The 13,517-nt window shown below is 38.5% G+C and overlaps 1 protein-coding gene across 4 annotated transcripts in view; it reads right to left on the bottom strand.

Annotated features, from left to right (window-relative positions):
- LOC109987623 (kinesin-like protein KIF21A) overlaps positions 1-12,412 on the bottom strand; it is a 42,388-nt gene extending 29,976 nt beyond the window's left edge. For all 4 annotated transcript variants that reach the window (XM_020638759.3, XM_020638760.3, XM_020638761.3 and 1 more), the window contains exon 1: positions 12,052-12,412. In XM_020638759.3, coding sequence (XP_020494415.1) covers positions 12,052-12,095 — 44 coding nt within the window. In that variant the 5' untranslated portion in view covers positions 12,096-12,412. The remainder of the gene's footprint in view (positions 1-12,051) is intronic.
- Between the last annotated feature and the right edge of the window lie 1,105 nt (positions 12,413-13,517).

The following is a 13,517-nucleotide window of genomic DNA, read 5'->3' as shown; positions in this document are numbered from 1 at the left end:
ACGGAGCAGTAGCAGCACACTCTGCAGCAGTCACTATACAGTACACTCAGTGTTCAGGACACGGCCAGAGCCAAAGAGAGAGAGCTCTGGGTAAACAGTCCCATCCTGGATTTCATTAAGGAATTACTCTGTTTGCTTTCCTGCAAATAAACACACCGTTGTTACATCATTTCCTCCCATGATGCACCTCTGCCTGTCATCACTAAATTCACTGTCCACCTGAAAAGGAAGTGGATATATTGGAAACAGACTAAGGAAATGTTTTTTTCACATTGGAAGCATAAAATAAAATCAGAAATCCCTGCAGCTTATACAAAAAATACTGAAAAGATTTCATGGAGCAAAACGACATAAATCCGTGATAATACTGTAGGGGACATGCACTCCAAAATAAAAGAAAGTTCCTTGCTGGGATTTATTTTTTTATTTACTTAATTTATTTATCCAAGGCTGTCAACAACAATGACACCTGAGAATCAAAATTTAAATTTAAACGGTTGTTTTTGTTCTCTTTGCTGGCAGGCATTAACCCTGAGTGTGTGTATTTGTAGGGATTTAAACACTTTGCATTCAATGTCCTTTACTTGTATATACACATCTACATATTTCCACATACATTTGAGTATATATAATTTAAACACAATGTCAAAATGCTTTCTACCTCATCTCAGGTCAAGAACCTCATTAATAAGATACCTGAGGAAATCAAATAATATTACTTTGTGGATAACATAAGATACTCTGTATCCAAGGTTTTTGACAATATCAGAATCTTTAATTTATTTTCATTTGAATCATGTTCAAATACAGGAGCGGAGGGAGAACATTTTAATCGAGAAACTTCACATACATGTATTAGGGAGATCTGAAACTTTTTAAAACTTGTTTGAAAGGCAATATTTTCACAATTTGTCTTGTTGGGAGGATCACAAATAAATCACTTAGAGAACGGAAAAGCTTGGATGAATCTAAAGACTTTCTTTTCATAAGCTTCAAAGAAGGGTAAAGAGTAAAGACAGAAGACAACATGTGAACGGTGAAACTATCAAGGAATTGATTATTGCAACTTCACCATAAAGAGAGGAGTCTGGAAAGCTATTTGAAAGTTTTTATCCTTCAATGATCCAACTTAAAGTTGAGAGTGTATCACTTGTTATACTTGTTTGCAAAAAAAAAATGACAGTGAGAGTTTAAATCAAGAGTCAGAAGCATTTCTGAATGGCCTGGAGTTTGTCAGTGTGAACATGTGTGCCTGTGTGTGTGTGTGTGTGTGTGTGTGTGTGTGTGTGTGTGTGTGTGTGTGTGTGTGTGAGAGTGTGTGTACTGTATGTGCACGTGTGACATCAGATCCAAGCTATTTGGCAGACTGTATATGGGATAACAGGCCTGATGAGAAAAGAGGACAGAGACATGAGAGGATGGCTCCAGGCTTGAGGAGTCCTGTCTGCAGTAACTGTAAACCTGTACAGCACTGTGATAAGATGCATGGTGCATTAATACCTCATAATCATACTCCATATAATCATAATGGAGTCCAAGTTCTGAGGTCATCTAAGGAGACTTTGATTTAATGGCAGGATGCTTTAGGGCATTACTGGAGTGAATCTGCAGTAATCTCTTTGGCCACCATCCTAAAACTTGACAGAGAGTCATTAGTGTAATCCAGTGTAACAATGGAGGCTCTCTCTGCAGTTTACAGGACGGCCATGATGTCACTGGGTTATTGTTCACTTTGACAATCTAAACATGACATTTAGAAAATGTTATTCTGTTGAATATGATGAAGAAACTAGAAACTAGCCAGGGTTTGCTTTTACTACAGGAGAAGTATGGGATTGTTTTGGAAAAGGCTACATAGGCAGTTTGTCTGATTTTGCTCCTCTATATGTGTCATGCAATGTTTGTTTTGACATCCCCAAGGTCCTCCATACAAAGCAGCACCAAAGGTGGGCTTAAGAGGAAATGTAAAGGTCTGAGCAAAGAGAGAATAAATAGAGACTTGAACATTGTTGAGCTATCTGGCATTGCAGAATGATAGAATTTGATAAATGAAAGCAAATGGCTGCTCTGAGACAGCTCTTCTTAAAGTGGAGATTGCATTTAATGATCAAAGTTGTTCATCATAAGATTTCTGAAATTGTTGTCCACATCTCTCATAAATAAAAGTTCAAGTGTGCCATACCCTTGAACTAAAAATGTTTAATCTCTGAAGCACAATGGAATTTTTCTCTTTGTTTTTTTTTCTGGTAGCACACATGTTAGCTTACTGTAAACAGGTGAGGGATAAGCTAGGTGTGAAGCGTGTCCTACTGGTGTATTACTAGTTTGACTGACTTGTGATTAAGATCTGGCAGGCTTCACTCCGGGGTTCAACCCAAAACACGCTTTTCTCCTGGTTGAATAAGGGCTGCCCTTCAGCGCTGTAGATACCTATAGTGTTAATCCACCTTCTAGAGTGACACACACAGGCTCCATTTAAGATGTTTTTCACTTCCTAATGTGCACAATCACGTAATTATATACACATAAAGAAGCATGCCTCTCAACATTTATAACTCTAACATGCAATTGTAATTTCAACCTGTTAAAGGCTTCATATGTGATTTTTCACTCTTAAATGTAATATAAATCAAGTATATCCTCTGAAAATAACTCTGTGAGTCATGACTGTCTACAATGGGTGTAACACTCGAGTCCCACTGTCTGTGATGTTTTCAGAGTTTTCAGAGTCCTATCTTCAGTTTGTTTACATCGCCTGGACGGCCGTCTGACTCCTCCCCTTGTGTGTAAAAGTAGTTTAATTGAGGGACTAGAGAAAAGAAGAATAACATACTGTACTCACTGCTTAACTGTGTTTCTAGATCACGCTCATTTCAGGTAAATGTACATGCAGTGTGAAGATACCAGCATAATAAAGATCACTAGCATTAGCATGCTAACACAACAATGCAGCGCGAGTTGTTTTGGTTTCATGCTGGTGCTCAAGGGCGACATCTGCTGGATCAAAAAATCACATGTAAAGCCTTTAATGTGAATATTTGGGAAAAAAAATACTAAGAAGTGCAGTGTTCAGTTGATTAGTGTGAGATGTTTATATAGCCTAGCAAAGTTTTTGAAGAACCAAGTACTTTCACTGAAGCTGCCGGTTTGTTTTCATAGCATTAAGACTGAAAATAGGATGAAACAGCTATGAGATCAAATGAACAGAAGCCTTCAAAAGGGACACAGACAGAGTAAAGTACATAAAGATTCCTCCACACACACACACATACAAACCAACCATACTATAGAAAGAGAACCATATAGAAGGGCTTTGTCAAACTCTCCCCATGTGACAAGGTCTTAGGTTTCTGCTCTCAGTCTCATTACTGTGATTACAGTGACAACCTGAGAAACAGCGGGGTCCTCATGCACACACACACATGTACAAACTCTGAGCACACACAGACACACACACAGACATTTAGATAGAGAAAAGACCTCAAAATAACAAAACCAGGTACACAATAACTTGTGATAGACACAGTATAAAGTAGACATGGATGAAATTATTTCTTTGATATAATCATGGAAACATTTTATCACAGGCCATTTTGCATCCTGATTCTGGAGATCAGATACATGATATGAAAAAAAATCAAATCATGATCATCAGTATGACCCCTCTGCTGACTCAGTAAACCATATCAGATGATAAGAGGAAAGAAAAGAACAGCAGATGAGTCAGTCCCTCCATCCTGTAACATAACCCATCAAATCACATGCCAATCAAATCTCTCTCCAGATGTGGCTGATCAATCCCCATCATTATGACAACAACATCAAAGCCTTGTTTCTTCCCATCTAATCAGATCCTCAGTAATCTCATTTTTGGGTTTGTTTTCTCTACAGCAAATGACCTTCAGCCCTGAGTGATTCAGCAGAAAGAGCCACAGGCAGCAGGCAACAAGACTCTTTTCTGCACATATCACACTGACTTACTGCCTGACCTCATCTTGAACAGTCACATATATTTTTAGATCTTCCAAGACTTGGAAGTATAAAGGGTGTTACATTAAACGACCAGTATATAGACTTCTGTTGAATAACAAACAAATATTTGATGCAAATCACTTCTAGCTACTGCTGATCTTGGCGACCCCTACAGACCTACAGATCTTGTCCTGTAAATGGGTAAGAAGTGTTTTCCAACAACAATCTCAACCTGCTCTTTATTAACTGCAGTGTTTCCCCTACCATTATATTGGGGGGGGCTTTTTTTCAAGATTTATTTTGGGCTTTTTGTGCCTTTATTGTAGAGATATGATAGTGGATAGAGTCGGAAATCAGGGAAAGAAGTCATTTAAGGATACCTTTCTGATAGAAAAGGACAGCTGTCATTAAAAGTAACACATGAACACCAAGATTCCTTCAAGTGTTTGTGTTGTCGTGTCACCATGTCGGCTTGTCCCCACCCCCCCAACGCTGTAAACCTAGGGGAAACACTGAACTGTCAAACACTCAAAGTATTACTCTGTAAATATACACAAGGTCAGATGGATATTAACGCGATCACCTGTGAACCAAAATCTCATATTTTCATTCTAGTCATGTCAAAAGTTAGAGCACAACAAGCCCTGTTCTCATAGTGTCACAAGTTTCAGATTCAATAACAGCTGAGGCTAAGCAGCTGAAGAATGTCCATCTGACTGTTTTGATGAAGATGTGAGTTGACTGTAGTCCTCTGAGAGCCTCAAACGTGGACTCATGACAGTGATCCTATCCAACAGAGGTTAATGAGGGCCACAGAGCACCACATACACTCACACATATACACACATGCAGGTGCCCAAAACACAAGTTTTACAGAGCAAGTGTTGCTCATGTTACTCCAAACACAGACAGCTATATCAGGCCTCAGTTCAAATAATATAATGAAATGCTTCACCCTTTTCTTAAGGGCTGTTTAACTATAATAAACATGTTCAGCGCAATGCTTTTATGTATAATATAACTGAACAAACATACAAGCATAACAGATTTTGATTCTATAATGCCTCAGCCAGTAAGTGCAGTTAAGCATCTGTACCTTTGTGTAGCGTTTGGACAGCATGTGACAGTTGCTTAATGGTCGCCCAGAGCAAGATGATGAATTTGAAGAAACGGAGGAGGTGGAACAGGGTACATTAGAGAAGGGAAAAGGGACTTCATGGCCAGTGAAAGTGTATTCAGTAAAGAGTCTCTCTATTGTGTAGCAGCTGCTCTTGACCTTAAGAGTCACTTCATTGTGTTACTCTCTTCAGTGTGCTAATTTAAGCTGCAAGCTCAAACAAGTCTTCCACCTGTGATACGCTCTAAAGCCATGTTAATAAAGGACACAAAAATGTCACAATAAACACAACTTAAAAACATTCCAACGAAAGATGTATCATGTGTGCGGGGATAATGTTTATAACCCATAATTAACCCGGCAATTTGTTTTTTAAATGATTAAGCATTATCCGCTGTAGTATTTTAAATGGTTGAGACATCATCTTAAGCACAAACATCAGAAGGCTGTACCCATCTTGTTGTAATACATAATCGACTGTGTATTTGTTGTTATGCAGTCAACAACTCACAAGATTAAATCATTTATCTAATTTTACAAAGTGATTCTTACTTCACTTTTGCAACTGATATTTAAAATGGAAAATGGAGAAAGGTCAGGAGAAACAGGATGCACAGAGATGTGTTGGAAAATAAAGAAGAAACTGAAACTGCTGACTCAGCGTTTCTGTATCTCTCTTCTTCTGTCTTTAGATCCCTGACTGACCTGTGTCCTTTTACTGTCACCGCACACCCCCCAAACCTTGAAAAATACCAAGAATGACCAAAAATAAAATGAGCGCTAGTGGAGAAGTTTTGACATGGTCAATGATCAGCTCTGACTCTTCTCTTAGCCAGGAATAAAGGGTAGGTGGATTGGTGACAGAGGACAGTGATTAGCAGCCAGAGAGGGTAAATGAGGACACGCACATGCACACACACTGGAAAAGCAAATAAAAACATTATTTAAAATAACAAAAATGGATACTGAATTAACCTCTGTCTGTGCTCATCAGACAGGAGTTATTAAATATCTTAGTAAGCACGATCACATGACAGCAGCTGGCAGATGGTGCAGCATACTTTGCTTTTTGTCTCAGTTCACATGAATCGGTTCATGAATATTTATCACACACACACACACACACACACACACACACACACACACACACACACACACACACACACACACACACACACACACACACACACACACACACACACACACACACACACACACACACACACACACACACACACACACACACCAACAATGCTTTTGTATGACGGCAGCAGGAGCACAACCTCTGCCATCACACATAATACACATAGGTCAAGGGGGTGGGACATGTGTTTGACAGACACCTGAAAGCAGCCAATAAGGAAATACACATTCTGGATAATTGTTAAAAGGGGTAAATATATTTTGCGATGCATATAGAATGTGACACAATTTGTTCTGATAAAATATAAACCTCGGGTGGTCAAGCTTTACATGCCACTAGTGACGCAACAAAACCCACAATACAACAAAAAAAATAGAGTTAGATGATAATTTATATAAATCAACATAAAGCCAACATGATGCAGCCACGCTGTGAAACTTGAGACACCAAACGTATTAATAACATATGCTGAGAAGCAGATTTATGACCCTTCTTGACTAAATGGAAGAGCCAAAAAGATGGTGTTGTAAAACTGGAAATAATGTTTCAGCCTAACTTTCAGTGAACCTAACGACAGGCTGAGAACTGGAGCTGAGGCCACGCCCACCTGTCAATCATGTCAGCTACACACCTAACTATGGACAACATGTATCGTTCATACAATCAAAACGGAGCCGTTTGAGAAGAATCCGCCCCACAGTGTGTGCAAGCGATGACAATAACTAATCAGACAAATTGCTTTTTTGGCAGACTAATGGGCCTGTTATAAATTTCCAGTTTTTTTTCTTTCTATACTGTTAACACAAATACATCGACCTCTTTAGCTAACTGATACAAAGAGGATTGTCTCAGCGAAGTGTTCCAAATGTCTCATTAATTACACAAGAAGAGCTACCTCATCTGAATTCATGAGCACAGAACCTGACTCCTCACTGCAGGCTAATTATATACCTGATAAATAATTAAATCTGTAACAGGATATCGACAAACTAATAAGTCACTTGACTGGCTCCTTCAGGCAAAGACTGTACATCCTGGCTGGTTAAATAGTTCACTTATTTTAATATTTATCATGAAATATGAGGCAAAGCAGCTACAATATTTTCACTCACACAAACAGATGGGGAGTTACATAAGGGATCAAATCTGGACCACAGCCCTTTGCATGCCACACATGCATGTTTGCACAGGGGATAACCCTGTAACACATAATGGTTAAGTGTGAGTATTTTCAGAAACACACAACAATGTTCTACTGAACTGCCCCATCTGTGTGCAGTCAGGCGGGAAAATAACCTTCAAAGCCAGAGAGAGCAGAGGAGCACATATAAGTCATGTTTCTACTCTTTCTGCAGGTCCATCAAGAGAGTACACCTCTAAAGAGCAAATAGATATTTAATGTAGAGATAGGACAGTGGATAGAGACAGAAATCAGGGAGAGAGAGAGAGAGTGGGGAATGACATGCAGGAAAGGAGCCACAGGTGGGATTTGAACCTGCGCCGCCCACTTGGAGGACTACAGCCTTCATACATGTGGCACACGCACTAACCACTGAGCCACCAGCGCCCCACAAATAGATATTTAAATAACACCATCAAAACCTGAATGACCAAAAAACTCCTCCAGATTTCCTTCTATGTTACATTATGTCAAAAAAGGATAAAGAGTTTAGGTGTTAAAGAAGCATTTGATCACTCTGTTGGGATGAGGGATTAGGACCTCACAGGCTGAGGCAGGAACTGGTTGGCAACCTGCTAGAAGGTTTCTGCAAACACAAGCACACCGCTGACTAATCTATTAGAGAGTGGGGAGAGGCTGACAGTCACGTTCATGTTCACCACAACTTGAAGGCTCCAAAATAATGTCAGTGTTTCCATAGTGATTAATGGAGACAAATGCACCGACAGTAAGATGTGGTTTGATGTCCAAAGGGATACGGTCGGTGATTTAACGGCAGATGAAAAGCTGTGCCTTCAGGTTATTACTGAGTGAAAGTTAAGCTGACACATTTTTGTTAATGATCCATCTTCTAAGATATCCTTTATTCCTTATATAAAGGATATCTTCTATGATGTATTTTTTAATTATAATGAATAAGTAATGAGAAGTTCTGGGCTGTGGTAAAATGAGGTGTTGGCTATGACAGTTTGAGAAAACTTTGCTGACTTCTGTTGTTACAGTTTTGACTTCTTCGTCTAACTGTTATTAGTGTCCATGTGAATGGTCTATACACTTGGTTAGGGTTATGTTGTTTTACTGGGTAGGACTTCTTCAGACAAATGGGGTTACATGGTAAATTATCAGACTAAGTGCAGATCAAGACTCAGTTTTCATTGGCTCATCACATATCAGCATTAGTTTGCAGTGCAGCAGTCTCTCTTCCACCAGAAGACTACTCATCCTTTAGTTCTGTTTTTGCTGTCAACCAAGGTCATCTTTAAGTTTCTAACATTGCCTGTCTGCTGTCGGCACACGGTGAGTTTAGAACCGGTTTGTCATCAACACAAAGAAGATTACTGCAGGTGGTGAGGGTGAACCAGAACATTCAAGTTTCAGGCCATACAAGCAGCAAAACATCTCAGTCGAGCTAAGACGGAACAGAGTCTGGAGAGAATTATTTGTAGTTGTGTCACTAAGGGTAACAGCCTTCATATTAAACATATGTATTTGCTAAAGATTCATCGAGAAATCGTGACAAATCGATTCAGAGGTGTCAAGGTTCACATCAGTATTCTGAAAAATGAATCGCACTAATATGGTGAGCGTCAGCAGCTGTAGAACAGAGGCGATTGGCAGCTGCAGAGCCTTTAGATTTAGAAATTAATGACGCACCACCGTCTTTTAAATTGGAGGTGTTGAAGCATTTTGGTTTCCCCAAGACAGAAAGTGAACGAGGTGAGAAGATAACAGACGAGACAAAAACTGTGTGCAGATATTAAAGGCAGACAGAGAACTACTCAAATAACACAACCAACATGATGCAGCATTTAATCCACACCACAAAGAGAAGCTCCAATCACATCCCCTTGTTGAGAGAAAACAAACACTAAAAGGCCAAACCACACTGACAAGCGGGTCAGCAGCCCCTCAAGGAATCTTTATCACTCATCATTTGTCTACAGGCAGACTGCAGGGCAAAGCTGTCCACCCCAGATATGCCATAAGAGGTAGTTAACAGAGGCATAACAGCCTGTAAAGAAGTGTAACTGCTCCATAATAATGTAATGTTGTCATTTTGCCTTTGTGCTTAAAACATTGCATCCACAACACAGACACACAGCCCTACTCTGTTACTACAGAGTAGGGCTGGGCGATATGGACCAAAACTCATATCTCAATATTGTTTAGCTGAATGGCGATACTCGAGATATATATATATATATATATATATATATATATATATATATAAATATAATATGTATTTTATTAACCATGAAAAAACATGAAAAATAAACTACCTGTTTGTGAATTGAAAAAGTAATATTATAAAATAAATGTTCCTTAAATACAATAAAAGAGAGAGAGAGGAGGAGCAGGGTTAAGAGGGACAGACAGTCAGTCATCATCAGTGAACTGGTACCCCTGTAACGTTATTTTAATGCAACATAAACTATATCCATATTAACGATATTGTCTTACTCTATATCTTCTTTGAAAATATATCGATATATCTAAAAAACTCAATATATTTACCAGCCCTACTACAGAGGTGCACATATATAAATTGTGCCAATAGAACATCTGCTGACGGAAAGTATGTTGGTTTAGAGCACCACTGAAAAGTACAAGAGCTTCCATTAGATAATGAAGTGAATTAAAGAAGCCTGAGCCGTGGCAACTTAACACACCTTTCTTAAGCCACTGGTTCTAACAAGTTGTGTATATTTCTGGTTGTGTGTTTGTGTTGCTTTAAACTTATTGACTGCCATATTTGCATTCTGACAAAACTGAAGTCTTATTAATCTTTGTAATATAGCAGTAAGTAAGGTCTTTTACCTGCTTTTTGTAACATAACAATAAGTAAGGTCTTTTACCTGCTTTTTGTAACATAACAATAAGTAAGGTCTTTTACCTGCTTTTTGTAACATAACAATAAGTAAGGTCTTTTACCTGCTTTTTGTAACATAACAATAAGTAAGGTCTTTTACCTGCTTTTTGTAACATAACAATAAGTAAGGTCTTTTACCTGCTTTTTGTAACATAACAATAAGTAAGGTCTTTTACCTGCTTTTTGTAACATAGCAATAAGTAAGGTCTTTTACCTGCTTTTTGTAACATAACAATGAGTAAGGTCTTTTACCTGCTTTTTGTAAAGTGTCTTGAGATAACACTTGTTATGAGTTGGCGCTATACAAATAAAAATTGAATTGAATTGAATTGAATTATTAAAATCCTGTGAGACTGTACATGGGGCTGGTGGAACAGAGTGCATGATGGGATACACTGACAGATCATTTATTATCTAAGTCTTGATAGTAAACTGAGTTGGCTCAGTAAACACAGTGCTGGGTCAAAGTCTGAATGAATAATAACAACAGAGAAGAGAGAGAAACATGAGAGGAACAAGCTTTTGTCTTCTGTGGTCCAGTGATCCAGTTCATATGACGTTTCCAATACACGTATACAAAACCCAAACAAAGAAAAGCACCTGTCCCCTTCTTCAGTTCCTGCCCTTAATGTCGCTCTATTGATGTGTGTTTTGATTTGTTTTGTATTTTATAGTTTGGGCGTTCTTTTTTTCAGTCCTACCCACACACACACACACACACACACACACACACACACACACACACACACACACACACACTTTAAAAACAGGTGACCAGACGGAGACTATCTCGGCTTGTCTGCCATGTATAGGTGACAGCCAAGAGGACAAGGGTCAGATCAGTCAGATGCAGCAAATGCAAAGTGCCCTAAACTCAGCACATGCTATATAACCCTACAACTACTGAATCAGATCAGTGATGCACAAGACACCTTTGACTTGTCATAACCTGCAGTGGGAGAAATAAGTATCCTTAATATGAATGTGTCAGGGTTGTTTTGAACAAAGGAGAAACACTAAGAGAAGAGGCTTTCCCTTGGCCTAATCCCTCAGAGATCTTCATTCATAAATCCACCCCAGTACACATGCAGTGCAGGTATTAACAAAAGCAGCTCATGTTGTCTTGAGCCTCTGGTGTACATGTGCAGCTAGTCTGCATAATGAACATGCAAACTAGCTGCAAATGTACATCAACATGCATAGCTTCAACATATGTTGGTCTACATTTACACAAGCACATGAGGAGAGGCGTTGTTTTGAATGGATTTAGAGACAGCTCAGAAGGAGGGTGTCTTCATAGAAAATAATGGTGGATGAATTGTGGATTTGAGTGTAGCTTAACCAATAAATAGCCTATATATAGCAATAAGTAAGGTTTTTTACCTGCTTTTTGTAACATAACAATGAGTAAGGTCTTTTACCTGCTTTTTGTAACATAACAATGAGTAAGGTCTTTTACCTGCTTTTTGTAACATAACAATGAGTAAGGTCTTTTACCTGCTTTTTGTAACATAACAATAAGTAAGGTCTTTTACCTGCTTTTTGTAACATAACAATGAGTAAGGTCTTTTACCTGCTTTTTGTAAAGTGTCTTGAGATAACACTTGTTATGAGTTGACACTATACAAATAAATTGAATTGAATATATCCATTGTCAATGGTGAACGCTGAGGCCAGAATCAAAACATGAATGCATAAGATGTGCATGGTTGTGGCAGGTGTGTGATGGGAGCATCTCTGGAGAGGAGGGTCCTCCGCTGCATCCTTACCTCAGGGCGACGCGCACCGAGCTCTCGTCGGGCCCGGTGCTCATGGTGTCACTGGAGGAGAGTCCAAACAGCCGGCTTAAAAATAGATCGTTTTCCCTTTTTCTTGATCCTCTTAGACAACAAGGCGGCAGGCCCCCTCCTTCCCTGCACCTTCAGTCTTGAGCTTCCACCACCACCGCTCTCACCTCCTGTTCCTCGCACGGACGGAAATCAAAGCCATGTTTACATTACATGAAGCAGATCATGATCATTTCACTCATCTGACTTTCATTGTGAGAGTAAAGTGTGCTTCTGGATCCGACGGTTCTATCGCCTCCATTGGCTTGGTCTGGGCTGGTGTGCGGTGTGTGTATGGGATCCACTCTGCGTGTAATACCCACAGACAGAGGAAGTCATCTAACTCCGCCCACTGAGCTCGACCAATCAGGGTACAAGAAGAACCACAGCTACAGAGAACACAGAGAAAACGTTTACGAGATAATAATTGATCTGGCGTTGTTCATTCTGTTAATTATTTGTTTTCTAATAAATCCAGTTTATTATAGCATACTCACCATTGTGATGATTCATTATGATCAATACCATATAGTAGCCTATATTAGCCTAAATATTCTACAACAGGCTTCTTAAGTTTTGCTATATTATTCGTTTATAACTGTTCCAGCTGAATCGTAGGCTAGGCTATATCTTATATTTCACAACAGTACATTGCAGTTAAATGCAGTTTTTAATTTACATTTAGTCCTATATCATAAGAGCTTTCTATATTAAAGGGGACCAACTCCCTTTATTTTTACACAATGATACTAAAAAGTGATTATGTTCTTTTTTCTGAATTTACTTTCGAGACTTTAATTTAACTTTGCTAAGTTATTTTTTTTTACTCCTATTCTTGATTTATTCATGTGCCTATCATTTTTTAAACCTTTTATTCTAAATGTTCCATCAAGTTCAACAAAAGTGTTGCAGAAATTTTACCTCTGATCTATGAAGATTAAGCTTCTAATATCCAAGCTTTTGTTTATTGTTCTTTTGTTCATTATACTTTCTATCTTAATGACAATTATGTATGATTTTCTATTTTCTATCTAGTATATGAAAAGCCAATTTTTACGACCCACACCAACACACCTCCTCTCTGACTGAAGAAGAAATCTTATCCATAATTGTTTAGAATTTCATACATTTAGCAATTCTTGATGTTAATCAGAGTCAGAGAACAACCTGGTGAAATAGAGACTGTTTGTCAAAACTTCACTAACAAAATGCAAAAACAGAAGAACAAAATACATTTCACTTCTCTTGCAAAAGCAATCACTACATTCAAACATATCAACTCTTCTAAAATAATAATTTTTCATCAAAACTTTACACAAGCAACAAAAAAAATCTTTATATCACTAACAACACACAGCTATAAAACACTTAACATTTCTAAGTTTCTAATGAGTATTAAAACACAATTT

This window comes from Labrus bergylta, chromosome 23 (assembly GCF_963930695.1).
Source record: "Labrus bergylta chromosome 23, fLabBer1.1, whole genome shotgun sequence".
NCBI lineage: Eukaryota > Metazoa > Chordata > Actinopteri > Labriformes > Labridae > Labrus > Labrus bergylta.
Note: the sequence above shows the minus strand (reverse complement) of the source record. Positions and strands in the feature narration are given on the sequence as shown.